This window comes from Pelophylax lessonae, assembly GCF_965119305.1.
Source record: "Pelophylax lessonae genome assembly, chromosome: 1".
Taxonomy (NCBI): Eukaryota; Metazoa; Chordata; class Amphibia; order Anura; family Ranidae; genus Pelophylax; species Pelophylax lessonae.
This window is the reverse complement of record NC_138768.1, coordinates 551,649,546-551,664,623: the sequence shown is the minus strand read 5'-3', so window position 1 is coordinate 551,664,623 and position 15,078 is coordinate 551,649,546. Positions and strand designations below refer to the sequence as shown.

Here is a 15,078-nt window from a genome sequence, read left to right as displayed (position 1 = left end):
GACAAGGTGGTGCTGCAGAGAAGCCCAGGATCTGGTGGAGAAGTTCTTTCCTCCTCTCTGCTGCCAACTACTGAGACAAGGTGGGGGCAGAGACGAAGTGGGTGCTGCATCTGCAGGAGAGGTGCAAAGGCCTTGTTTTTGACACATGTGCTCTAAGGGATTCCTCCCTCCTGTTCCAGTTCCAATTTAAATTTTGATTTTTAATTTTGGACAGGGTTGAAAATTTAAAACATTTGTGAGTTTTTTTTTTCAATTCTGGTATTTTACCACACTTTTAGGCCCAGTAACAACCCATAGTCATCAGAACAAATAAAGGGAGTGTATCTCCCCAACAGGAGACACCGACTGCAATAAAAATTTGACAGACCTTCAAACCCCCTTAATACTCTATTTAAAATGGGGGGAAAATGGATTTAGATATTCCATAAGCCATGGGTGCTCAACCTGAGCACCCATGCTTTATACTGTTGAATGAGCAAGTCAAACAGGCAACCTGCAATATCAGAAAGGGGGGACACATCCATATCCTCCTTATTAGAGGTTCCCTTTTAACCATGATTTAAAAGCAATACAGTACTTCCATTCAATCAGTCAGTGCCATTATCTTAACGTGTTTCGATTCATGGCTTACACAGACAAGCATCTGCCTCGCATTAGCTTCTGTTCAGTTGTGGTATGTCTCCTTGCTTTAAAAGAAACTCATCACAACTCCATATGAAGCAAAGGTTTCCTACAGTAACTAGCACATGGCTTTTTTAGTTTAAAGCTGCGCACAAGGTAAAAAGCAAATCTATTGTAAGTTGCATTTAACCTTAGTTACATTGTTTCACATGTGGCTGTGTTGCGATTAGGCTCTTTGAACCACAGCTAGATGTATCACACATCAGTCAAAAAGATTTGGATACTACTGTCACTACAGATACTATTTAAATGTTCTACTACTAAAATACCCAGCTTCCGTGGGAAATCAAGGCCTTTGCTGTCCAAATGCTGGACTGGGCTGACCATGACATGCCAATACCAATGCCCCCATTATTCAGCGTCTGTTCATGTTCTCTGTGCCTATGGTTTGAGCTTTCCCAATTCCACCGTGCCTCTACTGTGTGTTTCCTTTGTCTGCCATTTGTTATTTTATGTCTCTCTCAATTTTTGCTTGTTCCATGTCTCCCAAAATTCATGGCTAATGTGGGCCTCTATTAATCCTTGCCTGCTCATTTACCTCTCCTTTGCTTGTATGTTCCATATTTCTTCATTTTCTTGAAGGCACCTCCCTGTCTGTTTTAATAGCTTCCTGGCCTGTGCCACTCCTGATGCTTGCCTGCTGTATGCATCTCTGAATAATTTCTTATTCCAACATCTTTATCCTATCTGTTTATTCCAATGTTTGCCTGCTACAATCTCACATTTACCTTTGTTTGCCACCCATTCAAAGCATAGCGTTGCCCTATTGCTTGAAACGGCTAGCAAAGATCTAAAGTATACCTGTATTTTTAGTTATATAATTTTGTATGCATTTTTTGCATTGCTATGTCCACTTTAAATAAATGCGATGCATTTCCACAGTATTTTGTGTTCTGTAATAAGGTCATAGGCGTGAGCACAAGGTGTGACAGGTGTGTCTGGGCATACCCTACTTCGTGGGTCAGCAACCCATCGATTACAATTTACCCACGATCAGGGGCAGGTGACGTGTAGACCTTAATCCTTCTTTGCCGACCCCTTGAACCTGGACAGGAGGGGCAGCATTTACTGAAACCCATCTGTATTTTCCTCCTGCAGCAGCTGAAAGCAGGCTTCTCCTCCTGTCCCTCCCACCAGCATTCAGCTGCCACAGGAGGAAAATGCAGCGGGATCGGAACCAGTATATGCCATCCCTGCAGCCCCTCCTGTCCCTGTTTCTCTTCTTTCTGCTTCCCTGGCCCCCCTGTGTGCTCCTCTGGCTTCCCCGTTTCCCCGCAGGGCTGCTGGCTACCCCTCTACACCTAAAAAAAAACACCATCCACTGCCCTACTGACACCAATCTCTGCTCTACTGATACAGTATACAGCCCTTTACAGACATGTCCACTGCTCTACTGACTGACACCATCCACTGTCCTACTGACACCAACCTCTGCCCTACCAATAAGTCCACTGCTCTACTGACACTGTATACATACGCACACATGCATTTGTTTGAGCCTTGGGTGCACACCCTAATGTAATAGGCTGCCCGCCACCTATGGATAAGGTCTAGTTTACACAGGTTTTTGACTATGAAATCAGTTTGGGCTTTTCTTTTGTTATTTAACACATGGCAAATGCATTATAAATGCATGGCAGATGCATTTCTGATGCATTGTATGCTAATCCCAATGGTATATTTTATAAATATATCTAGTTTAGTACACTAAGGGTTAAATTTAGTTGTGTAATATTTGAAGTTTAAGTCCTACCAAAACTTGATGTTTAAAGTGTTACTAAACCCACAACAGTAAAATCAGTTTGTATATGCAGTAAAGCATGCTTGTTATACTCACTGTGGACCCTGAGGGATAATCCTCTGCATTGTGTAAAAAGGCTGTTTGATCCTGTATGCACAGATCCTCCTCCTCTTGCATTGTCCCCATAACATGTCCGGATGAGACAGAATTACTGGAGTCAGGCTGCACATGCTCAGTTTGGTGTGTATTGCTACAGAGTTTTATTATTTTATTTTGGGAGAGTGCATCTGATTAGCACAGGACCAATCAGCACTGTCCAGACAGAGGGCCAGGGGTCCTGCAGCCAGATAGGACAGCTCAGTGCAGTATGGAAACTCCTCCTACAAGCTTTAACCAGGCACTGATAGAAGTCACAAGACTGTTATATACTGCTTATGAGAAAAGGTATTTAGCAGTTTATATTTACTAAAATAATTGCATTTCCAAGTTCTGTGTACTGTGGGAGACCAGATATAGTGAATGCAGGGTCCTGGGTTTAGTTACGCTTTAAGTATTAACCTTTATTTTGCAAATTTAATACCAAATTCCTTTGTCTTTACAGCGGTCTGTGAAAATGGTTGTCAGAATGGAGGACGTTGCATTGGACCCAATAGATGTGCCTGTGTCTATGGTTTTACGGGACCTCAGTGTGAAAGAGGTATTTTTTTTTTATTGTATATCAGATATTGCATAAATAAATATATATCTATTCATCAAAGTGTATATGCAACGTTTTAGCAGGTTTTTAATATTTAATATACTTTATTTCACACCAGAATACATGAGACCACATGCATTGTGGGTGATTTTACATTTATTAAAAGATTCACAAATCACAAGCCAGAACACTCATGCATTCAGATTTTATCTGTAATGAGGTACCTTCAATATCACAAAGTGACACTATTAGGCCCCTTTCACACTAGCTGACCGTTCAGATCCGTCAATTTTGAAAAAAAAAAAACAATATTTTTCACATTCTGCTATATGACATTCCCCAAAAAAAAATGTAAAAATCTAAATTTTTTAACATTTTAGGCCAATTTGTTTTCTGCTACATATTTTTGGTAAAAAAAATCGCAATAAGCGTATTTTGATTGGTTTGCGCAAAAGTTATTGCGTCTACTAACATCGGGAAATATTTATGTTATTTTTATTGTTTTTTTTTTTACTAGTAATAGCGGCGATCTGCGATTTTTTGCGGGACTGCAACATTGCGGCAGATAGATCGGACCCCTAACTGACATTTTTTACACTTTTGGGGGGACCAGTGACATTACTACAGTAATCAGTGCTAAAAATATTCACTGTTACTGTAATAATGCCATTGGCAGGGAAGGGGTTAATACTATGAGTGATCAAGGGGTTAAATGTAATAAATAAATGTAAGCCTAGGGGAGTGATTCTAACTGTAGAGGGGCGTGGCTTGTGAGATCATCACAGAGACATGCGATCCTATATAGCAGGATCACATAGCCTCTGTGATCACTTCAGGGAGAAGGACAGACGGCTGTGTTTACATCAGCCTTCCGTCCAGGGCTGCTGTTAGAAATCGCGGGGTCCCGTACAGACTACCTGGCAGGGCCCCCCCAAGAAAATATTACTAAAATTACAACAAAATCACTATTAGCAGACACAAATATAACATAACTTGCATAATTCCTGCTAAATCTAAAAAAAAACTATGTTAAATAAAAAAGATGAGATGAGAAAAATATACAGGCTGGGCAGTGGGAGCTCAGTGATCAGAGAGAAACAAAGTTACAATTTACAAATAAACTCCTGAGCAGAGATAAGTGCTGGGAGGGGGGCCACACAAGGGAGGGGGATTAGTGAGGGACGACTGTCTCTTTCTCAACAGATAAAAGCTGATAGCAGGGAGAGGGACAGATCAGATTCAGGTGCTGCAGGAAGATTTCTGTATTTGTTGTCCATCACTAATCCCCCTCCCTGTGTGGGCCCCCCTGTGTGCTCGGGCCCCCTACAAGAGGGCTGGTGGTCCCCCCCTATCAGTGGCCCTGCTTCCGTCCTTCTCTGTCAGCAGGGAGGAGATCACCCACACTGGCTCCCCAGCTGACGAGTGGGGGCCGGCGCGCGCTCGCCCCCTAGAGTCTGCTGAGCAAGCGACGTAGTACTACGTCGGTTTGCCCAGGAGCAGCCGCCTGCCGCAGTAAATCTGCAGTGGGCGGTCGTCAAGTGGTTAAGGAAATAAGAAAAAAATGTTGAAAAATAAAATTAAAATGAAATTAAAATGAAAAAGTCTTGTGTCAGCACACTGTGACTCCAAACTGAAAATAAGTGTCAGCACACGGTGACAAAAGCACAAATCACAGAGATAAAGAAGGATCAACAGCCTCGATGTCAATACATAGTGAATCCAAACAAAGAAATGAGTGACAGTTCCTGGTGAATCATGCCATCTTCAGTGCAACGTGTACCTAGGGGTGTACAAACTGCTCACCTTACTGCTGTAAGGTAACAGCATAGAAGGTCTTTACTAGTGCTAGGCAATCTCTGCTCATATACAATCTGTGTGCTTCCTTTAGGGTATTTTTCTCTTTAACATCCACTTCGCTCCGTTATTAGATACAAAAAAGAGAAGGCTCCGTAGTGTAGTACGTTTTGAGAATAGTTTAATAGGAATTTTTAGATGTTCTCCTATTTAAAACAAATAGAGAGGTCTGACATCCACAAGCGCCGAGCTCGTATGTGCTTCACTTTTAGTATCGCAGGGCAGTAAAAACAAGCAGTTGCGCTGTTTTTTTACCATCCCCTTTAGGAAACTTTCACCCAAGCTCTCCAATTAGGTACGCCTGCCAGTTTTTCATGCGGACCTGATTGAAAGGTCAATGTAGGTCCACAGGAGTCTGGATGTAAATGGACTTACACCCGCCTACCTCCGTGCCCATTCAGGTCCAAAAACAAAAATGGAAGAGGACTGGGTCCTTTTCTATTTTTTCAGACCTAAATGTGACAGATCAGGGGTAGCCTGATGTAAAGGGACACAAGTCTATGTACATCTGGCCTCTCCTAGAGTCATCACAAGTCCACCCCTGTCCACTGTGTGGAGTATGCTGACAATAACTGAACAGGCACAACACTGACAACTGTCCCATTCAGCTACAGTTTTGAATGGCGAGGCACTGTGACAGCTTCCTGGCAGGACTAGGGTCCGAACACACCTCAGCTCATCCCTGCTAATTAGTTGCAAACATTTCTAAAATAAGACATCTCTACTGCTTTATAATATGTAAAATATGTTTAGAATATTATAGTAATGGTTATTAAGTATGTAATAAGTATATTATACATGATGCACATTCTAAGTAGAGATGCCTATTTTTAGAACTTCCCTGTCAATAACCAGAGTGAATTCTGTAGCTGTCTAATAAATATCTTAAAGCGGAGTTCCACTCAAAAGTGGAACTTCTGCTTTAAGTGGTCCTGACCCCCTGACATGCGGCATGTCATTTTTTTTGTGGGGTACCTAGTTTTGACAGGTACCCGCTCCTACTTCCGCTCAGGCCGCCAAGGTGGTTCGGGCAGACGTTCTCCTCTCCCCCTCCCTCCCTGCAATCTTCTGGGACACTACACAGGTCCCAGAAGATTGCCCGTCCATTCAGGACGCGCAGCGCGACTCGCTCATGCGCAATGTGAAGCCGCAAGCTGTCACAGCCGGGTGCCCACACTAGTGATACCAGCGCCGCGGGGAGAAGATGGAGAGAACCGAGGCTCCCCCCCGGCCGCATCGCTGGACTGTGGGACAGGTGAATATGTGTTTATTAAAAGTCAGCAGATACACTTTTTGTAGCTGCTGATTTTTAATAGACACAATAGCCAGTGGAACTTCGCTTAAATAACTGACAGAGCTAGGGGCGGGGTCGAGGGCGCGGTCGAGGGGGGCCCGTCAGGTGGGCTGTAGGGGGCCGGATGATTTCTAACAGCAGCCCTGCACATTGCCATGAATCCAAAATGTGCTTGGGAGAAAGGAAAGATGGAAAACTATATTTCAGTTACTTCCAAGAACAAAGGCAATATCTGAAAACTCAAACATGTTCTCCTGCTCTAAGGCTACGTTCACATGTTAGCGTAGCGGACGGCGGCAGAATCACTGCAATTCTGCCCGCGATCCGGAAATCATTGCAAATCGTGGGACGCCTGTGCGTTGCCGTTGATTTGCAATGGCATCCCAAACGCTGTGCGATGTTGCCGCGATTTCCGCCTGCCGAATCGCGGTAACATCGCGCAAACAAAATCGTGGGTCGCATGACGCCCCAAAGAAGCTGTTGTACTTTTTTTGGGCGTCATTCGACTCACGATTTTGTTTGCGCGATGTTACCGCGTTTCGGCAGGCGGAAATCGCGGCAACATCGCACAGTGTTTGGGGTGCCATTGCAAATCAACGTCAACGCCCAGGCGTCCCGCGATTTGCAATGATTTCCAAATCGCGGGCAGAATTGCGGTGATTCTGCCGTGGTCCGCTACGCTAACATGTGAATGTAGCCTAAGGCTACGTTCACATCTTGGCCTTGCTATTTACAGGCGTTTTTATGGGCGTTTTTTCAGGCGTTTTTATGCAGGCGTTTTAAGGTTGACAAGTGACCAATGGAAAAAAATAAAAACGCCTGTAATCTGCACAAAAAGAAGCTCATGTACTTTTTTGAGCGTTGGGCGTTTTGCTTAAAACGTCAAAACACTCAGATGGGAACAGGGGCCATTGAAATGAAAAGGATTTGTCTTGTTGGGCGTTTTTTGAGCTGATCCTAGAGCAGAAAAACGCCCCAAAATGCCTACATGTGAACTTAGCCTAAGGAAATTAGGAAAAACAAGCAAGTTTGAAAGAAGTGTCCTTTTTTTTCAATGCATAATTGGGCTCCTAATCTACCCATTGCACCCAATGAGAAAGGCCCAAGTGCTTCATATTCAATTGAAAAGCAAGATGGGATAAATGAAGGTGTGTGAAAAACAGCTTCATATTGCCACAAAGAAACTAAAGGCACATCTGTGTTTATGTAGAAAACACTACACAATGCCCTCCTAATGGCTCTCAGCATGCGTAAATACAGCTGAATGTTGTAGACACAGCTGTGTCTATAGTTCTGTCATGGCACAAGGCAGAATTTCAACAATTCCTACTGAATGTTTCAAGACATTGGGGTTGATTTACTAAAACTGGAGAGTGCAATATCTACGGCAGGTCTGCATGGTAGCCAATCAGCCTCTAACTTCAGTTTGCTCAGTTAAGGTTTGACAATAAAAACTGGAAGCTGATTGGTTTCTATGCAGAGCTGCACCAGATTTTGCACTCTCCAGTTTTAGTAAATCAAATGTGTCAATTTAAGGAAACAAGACGACAGGTAATCTGTAGTATTGAATAGTTCACTCTTCTGCTTCACATTAGAAGAATATCAGAAGGATGCCAGGGTGCAATCAAATCTCCCCTGTAACTCATACCTCTATTGTACCTTTGCCAGTACAGAAATCAATACAAGTCCCGTGATGCCAGCTTATGGTACCATCTGCTAAAGTTGATCACAGAGTCAAACAAATCTCAAATTACTTGCAGATCTGCTCAGAAGTGCCTCCTAACTGACCTATGAAAACATAATATATTCCATCTAAAGCATTGGGGTTTTTTTTTTTCATCTCAGAGTAATAAATAGGGATTATGCATGTAACTTGGCATGTTAGATGTCTTTAGAAAATACCTATTGCCAACTGCCTGATTGGGAAAATATGCCATGATTTTATGATGATATACCGGGGCTATGGCTGCAACTAAAGCCTAGGTACTAAAATTTTCCTTCTCTTTCTGATAAAAGTATTCAGAGTAGCCAATGAATCACTTTTAGAAAGCCCCAACCCCCCCCCCCCCCTTCACCCCCCCCACACCACTTTCCGGTGGTTCTCGGGCGTACTTGGCTCATTGGGAAGCCCAGGAACCCATCTGAAGTGGCTGGCCATAGAGGTTAGCAGAGATGGCCTCCCCTCATCTCTATGACCTAGGAAGCCGAGAGAGACGTCACTTCCGGTTCACGGACGATGTAAACAAGACCTTTTTTTTTGGAAAGCATTAGAACTATTTTTTTTTTTGTGGGATGTGGGGTCCTATTGGCCCTAGATCTCTACAAAAAGAGAACCTGTCATTCTTTATTGTTATCATAAGGGATGCTTATATTTCTTGTGATAGCAATAAAAGTGATTAAAAAAAATATTAAAGGAAGAGTGTAAAAAAAAAGGTAATAAAATAAATATTAAAAAAAGAATTTAAAGCACCTGTGTCCCCCCATGCTCAGCATATGTAGGTCGCATCCAAATATGTAAAAGGTGTTTGCATCACACATGTGAGGTATCACCGCTGCCTTATAGCAAGAGTAATAATTCTAGCACTGGACCTCCTCTGTAACTCTAAAAATTAGCCTAAGAGGTTTTTTAATTACCGTACTTTGGCGCCATTCCATGAGCATGCACAATTTTAAATCATGACATGTTAGGTATCTATTTACTTGATGTCACATTATTTTTCATATTTTACAAAAAAATAAAAATGGGTGTTATATTGTGTTTTTTTTTTTAACTGTATTAAAGTTTATTTTTTCCAAATAATTTGCGTTTGAAAAACCGCTGCCCAAATACTGCATAACACAAAAAATTATAACAACTGCCATCTTATTTTCTATTGTAAGAAATTTTATAGCAAAGTGGAGAAAAGTGTAAAATCTTTCCTAGGTGTCCTTATTTTATCACTCTTTAGAGGGCATTTAACAGGTAGTGAGGAGGGGTTATGTCGCTTCTTCACTGTCTGATTCAACGCTGTAAATGCCACACCACTGTGCTGCAATCACATGCAATGCATGCGGTTGCAGCATGCCCCCATTGATCGCTTTCAGCAGTGCAACTCCTACAAATTGGGTCATGATGTTTAATTTATGTGGCAGCTACACCATGTGTACAGCCCTGAGTGGCTGCATGCCCAGCTTCAGTCAGGTGGTCGGGAGGCAGTAAAATGGCCCGCCTAACCCCAGCGGCATGTGTGAACAAAGCTATAAAAGGTATATCAAGCCACAGTTTCGGATAGAGTAGGGACAAAACCAGTGCTGACCATCAATTCACCAGACAGGAAGTAAGGAGAAATCTGCAGTGGGGACACAGACAGCAATAAATATCTGAAATCCTGCACACCGTAGGACTTCCATAATCACCTTGGGTTGTGGTAGGGAAGAGTCATTTAGAATTAAAGCGCCCCACTGTTAGTCCAAATATAATAATCTTTAATCCATAATTATAATCTATATTTAAATGTTATTAGAATGAGTTTGCATAGCAATCCTAAACCAGTTTGTAGTGAAAACTCACAGTCCCTGAAATATGTTGGCTTTGTAAACCATTTATTATTGGAATAAAATTGTGTTTGGACTTGAATTTTACAGTGTGGAACTTCATCTCGAAATTACCCATTCCTACCGTAACCCAAGGCGATCAGGGAAGTCCTATGGTGTACAGAAGCTGCCAGCCTAAGAGTCGGTTCACACTGAGGCGATCCAACTCTGCACAACTTGGGGAGGCGACTTGTCAGTCCCATGCACCATGACTTCGGAGCGACTTGCAGGGACTTCACATAATGGAAGTCTATGCAAGTCGCTCCGAGGTCACCCCAAAGTAGTACAGGACCCTTTTTCTAAGTCGGAGCGACTTGTGTAAGAAAGGAGAGAGCGGCGCCAGCTTAGTATAGTACAAGTTTATTTAACACTGTTAAAATTGGTGACTCACTGTCCGAGGTTGGGTGAGACCGGTACACAAAGACTGTTAGGGTCATCCATCTTCCTCTTCCAGGATAGTGGTCATAGGAGAAGGTGGTGAGGTTCCAGAGGTATAGCCGAGCCGCTGTGGGGCTGCTAGTTGTCACTGGCCGCGGCGGAGCATGCACAACAGGGCTCCGGCTGCCGACTTCTGATCCCTGATGACATCACTTCCTGGCAGGAGAAAAATAGGGGTTGCACGCGTTCAGAGCATCCGTGCTCCTTCGTCAGGCGAAGGAGCACGGATGCTCTGAACGCGTGCAACCCCTACTTTTTCTCCTGCCAGGAAGTGATGTCATCAGGGATCAGAAGTCGGCAGCCGGAGCCCTGTTGTGCATGCTCCGCCGCGGCCAGTGACAACTAGCAGCCCCACAGCGGCTCGGCTATACCTCTGGAACCTCACCACCTTCTCCTATGACCACTATCCTGGAAGAGGAAGATGGATGACCCTAACAGTCTTTGTGTACCGGTCTCACCCAACCTCGGACAGTGAGTCACCAATTTTAACAGTGTTAAATAAACTTGTACTATACTAAGCTGGCGCCGCTCTCTCCTTTCTTGCATCTCTCAGGGCTTCTCCACGCTTCAGCCGGCTGCCGCGGACTATAGCTTCCCTACAGTACCAAACTTTGTTACCCCCCACGCAGCCCCATAACCCCCCCCCCTCCCATCCACCCACATTCCTTGTACCACCTTGGGATATTAGAAGAGCGCCATGACACCCCCCACTTTCATGTCGGAGCGACTTGTGTCGCTCCTATTAGTTCGGGTCCTGTACTATTCAATGGACCGCGACCGAGCGCGACTTGTCAGGCTGACAAGTTGCCTGACAAGTCGTGCTAGTCTGAATGGGCTCTTAATGTTTAGATTCTCTGCAATTATACTATTACTATAATAATGAACGACAACAATAATACAAGTCAGGAGGGGAGGAGGTTTATAACCCTCCCCTCTCTTTATCCAACACTGGCTGGGCATATACTTTATTGGTAAATGCAGCTTGCTAAACAGTGCTAGAGACGTAGCTCCCAACAGTCCCTGATTTTGAGGGACTGTCCCTGATTTTGAGGGACTGTCCCTGATTTCGAGGGACTGCCCCTGATTTGGAACATTGTCCCTCTGTCCCTCTTTCCTCCTCATTTGTCCCTCATTTTGGTCTGATCTATTTAGTTGTATATAAAATGCACTTTGTATCTTTCAAAGAAGTGTTTCCCAGTGGTAAACCTTCTGACCAATTTCTAAATTTCTGTATTTGTAAATCTCAAAAGCCATTAAAAAGGAATAATAGTTGTGGGTTTAACTAATCTTTTTTTTTTTTTTGTATAATCATCCTTTAACCACTTTACCCCCAGCCACTGTGCTGCTACTGCGGCACAGTGGCTCGTTCCCGTCCAGCGACGTAGACCTACGTCGCTGGACTCCTCCCCCTGTAGGCGGCGCTCGCGCGCCGCCGGAGGCGCGCTCCCGCTGTTTTCATTCACAGCGGGAGTCGGGCCAGGGGAGGAGCGGCGGCGATCGCCGCTGCTCTGCCCCGATCGTCGGGGAATCGAGTGAGGATATGTGTAAACAGAGCGGGCGGATCTCCTAAGTGACAGGGACTGACAGATCGGAGTGTTCAGCATAGCTGAACATCCGATCTGTCCCTGGCTCACTCAGTCACCTCCCCCCCCCACACGTCAGTAAGCACCAGGCATACATTAACCCCTCCCTCTCCATTAATGTTAACCCCTTCACTGCCAGTGTCATTTTTACAGTAACAGTGCATATATATAGCACTGATTACTGCAGTAATGTCACTGGTACCCCCAAAAGTGTCAAAAATGTCAGTCAAGGGTCCGATCTGTCCGCCGCAATGTCGCAGTCCCGCAAAAAAAATCGCAGATCGCCGCCATTACTCGTTAAAAAAAAAACCACCAAAAATGACAGAAATCTTTCCCTTAGTTAGTAAACACAATAACTTTTGCGCAGACCAATCAAAATACGCTTATCGTGATTTTTTTTACCAAACATATGTAGCAGAAAACAAATTGGCCAAAAATTTTAAAAAAATTAGATTTTTACATTTTTTGGGGGGGAATTTCATATAAAAAAATGTTAAAAATATTGTTATTTTTTCAAAATAAACGCTGTTTTTGTTTATAGCGCAAAAACTAAAAATCGCACAGGTGATCAAATACCACCAAAAGAAAGCTCTGTTTGTGGGAAAAAAGGACATAAATTTTGTTTGGGTACGGCGTCGCACGACCGCGCAATTGTCAGTTAAAGTCGCACAGCGCCGAATCGCAAAAAGTGGCCTGGACGTAAGACAGCAAAATCCTCCGGTGGTAAAGTGGTTAAAGACGGAGTAGCAGGGTTTGTGTCCTATGCCTACATATTTTTGGTGATAGGTGTCCCTCCTTCCCATCTCAACAAAATGGGAGGTAAGCTAAAGAGGACTGAGCAGGACTTTTGCATCATCTCCAGCATGTTGCTCCTGCAACCAGCTGGCTGTCAATATAAAGGGCTGTGGGCAGAGATAGTTGTTGCTATTTGCTGATATTACTAACAACTGTGCCAAGCAGCTGCAGCAGAAGCAAGGGTGACAACAATATGGTGAACGGAAGAGCATCGTTATCCCATCAAAGCAAGTGCCTATCCAATGGTTCTTCTGGGAGGATCAACAGATCTTAACAAAATCTTCCAGGTCTTAGTCTTATTATTTTAGTAGCCTACATAGTATATATAATTTCATAGATTGGCCATAGTTTTACTGTAAAAATGTACATTTTTCACTGAACAGTAAAACCTCCTTTTAAGTTTTTGGTAGAGTTTGCCATTGGGGTACTCTGTAGTGGTCTCGGAGAATGTTCAGAATGCTCTTACATGCCACTGAACAAAAGACATTCCTGTCTTACAGAAAGGATATCCCAGATGCAGTTTTAAAGGCACAGAAATATATCTGGCCTGTTGAAACATGATTGAACTTTGCCTTTGTAACTTGTAAGTTAGAATGTTGAATGTTTCTTCTAATGAGAAAATGACAAACACCATAGATTGCCAAATATTCTACAAGTCAGATAAGATACTTCTATAATATTTTTCTCATTTATCATAGTGTTCTTTATATAACTTTGTGTCCTCTGTTTGAACCTGTTCTGTATAAAACCATATTGTTGTCATGACGATTTTTGCAGAATAGATTTTGGCTCTGAAAAATGTGTTCCCATCATTCTTCTAGGCCTCCTGCACACAGGGTGTTTGCCCATCTCTCATAGATGCCTTTCCGGTGGCAGCAGCATTTTGGCAGAAAAAATGCTTGACCCTGCAAACTCATACAGACACATCAAGCGCTCAGGCATTATATCATTTCATTGGCCAGAATAATCATTTTTATTTTATGTATTATTTTTTTATTTATTTTATTTATTTATTCTGACCATTAAAATGAACTAACTCCCAAGCACCTAATGCACCTAGCATTAATGTTTGTTTTATATGCACTTAGGTGAAGTGTTTTTTTTTTCCCACCAAAATGCTGCTCCTGGATTCTGAACGCCCCTGACTCTAAATTCTTATGTGTGCATGGACACATAGGCTAACATGCAGGGGCACTTAGAGACACCTCTAACAGCAGCGTTAAAAACATTCAGTATGCATGAGGCCTACCACCCTACCCCATCACATTGCCTTATTAAAGCTTTTAAAGCTCCATAACAAGTGTAGCACTGCCCCCTTGAGGAGTGCTGAATTCTTCACCTTCGGATCCCCCTGGGTTACCATTAGCAACTGCAGCATGCACAATTAAACACTTTACTCCTTGGCTCAGTCAATGAACAGTCTCTGTTTTTTTGTTGTTTTATTTAATAAGGGATGGGAAAAGGGAAGAATGGGATACTTCAAATTAAACTATGCACAATGGATGTGGACTCTCACTGATGCAGCCAGGCTGTAGATTTACCTCGCCACTAGATGAATTTGGGTTAAGTCTCTGTATAGATGACTTGTTTGGGTAGATTATCTTCAGGATACACTCCTAGTATCCCCTTTCACTCAACAGACTGACACCTGTGCTCTGATTATCCTACACTGGGGTGGCCCCCCTCAGGTCAGTCCCCTAGACATAATCTCCTGTACTCATGATACTGTTTGACAAGGGTCTCCAGTGTATCTACTCCTCCAGTCAGCTCTCCTGGACCTCTGGGTTCAGTTCCTTTCCTCTGGTCCCCAGGCCAGCCGCAACCCTCCCTCCGGGAATCTGCTCACAAGCCAAAGACCTTGCAGCACATGTGCTCCTGGCTTTTATACAGTGTCCCATAATGCACCGAGTCAGCCAGTCTCTGCCAATCACCGGGACTGTATCAAAGCCTGTGTACCCATTGGTCAGGTTCCTTCCCACTGTCCAACATGCCTCCCTATTGGACCAGTGTGAAACACTATCTAGACCCAATGAATCACACTCTGAGCACACAGAGCAGACCTAACTCACAGATCCTGCTCTCTGGTAGGCAGAAAGCAATATAGATTTTCCTGCTGCTCCTCTGATAGGCAAACAGAGCCAAAAACTATACTCACTCTCTAGCACCTACCTAGGAGGGTGCTACACAAGGAAACTTAGGGGTACGATAACAATGGAGCAAAGCTATCACTATCCACTCTCCATTAAACTTTTTAGTGCTACTGCATTCTTCAGCCCATTCATAAAAAGCAGACTGAGGTCTAGAGCTTCTGGTATCCTACAGAGTTATTGTAAGGGGTGTATATATAAAAAAATGCAGAGCTATTCTTCATGTGGAACCTCATGCGGGTTTGTTCTCTGTGAATACCAGCAACATCAAATGT

General features: G+C 43.4%; 1 protein-coding gene across 2 annotated transcripts in view; it reads left to right on the top strand.

The window, feature by feature from the left end:
- The window catches only part of LOC309563800 (fibrillin-2-like), a 239,470-nt gene that overhangs the window by 109,678 nt on the left and 114,714 nt on the right, over positions 1-15,078 (top strand). For both annotated transcript variants that reach the window (XM_082268412.1, XM_082268413.1), the window contains exon 6: positions 3,024-3,119. In XM_082268412.1, coding sequence (XP_082124538.1) covers positions 3,024-3,119 — 96 coding nt within the window. The remainder of the gene's footprint in view (positions 1-3,023; positions 3,120-15,078) is intronic.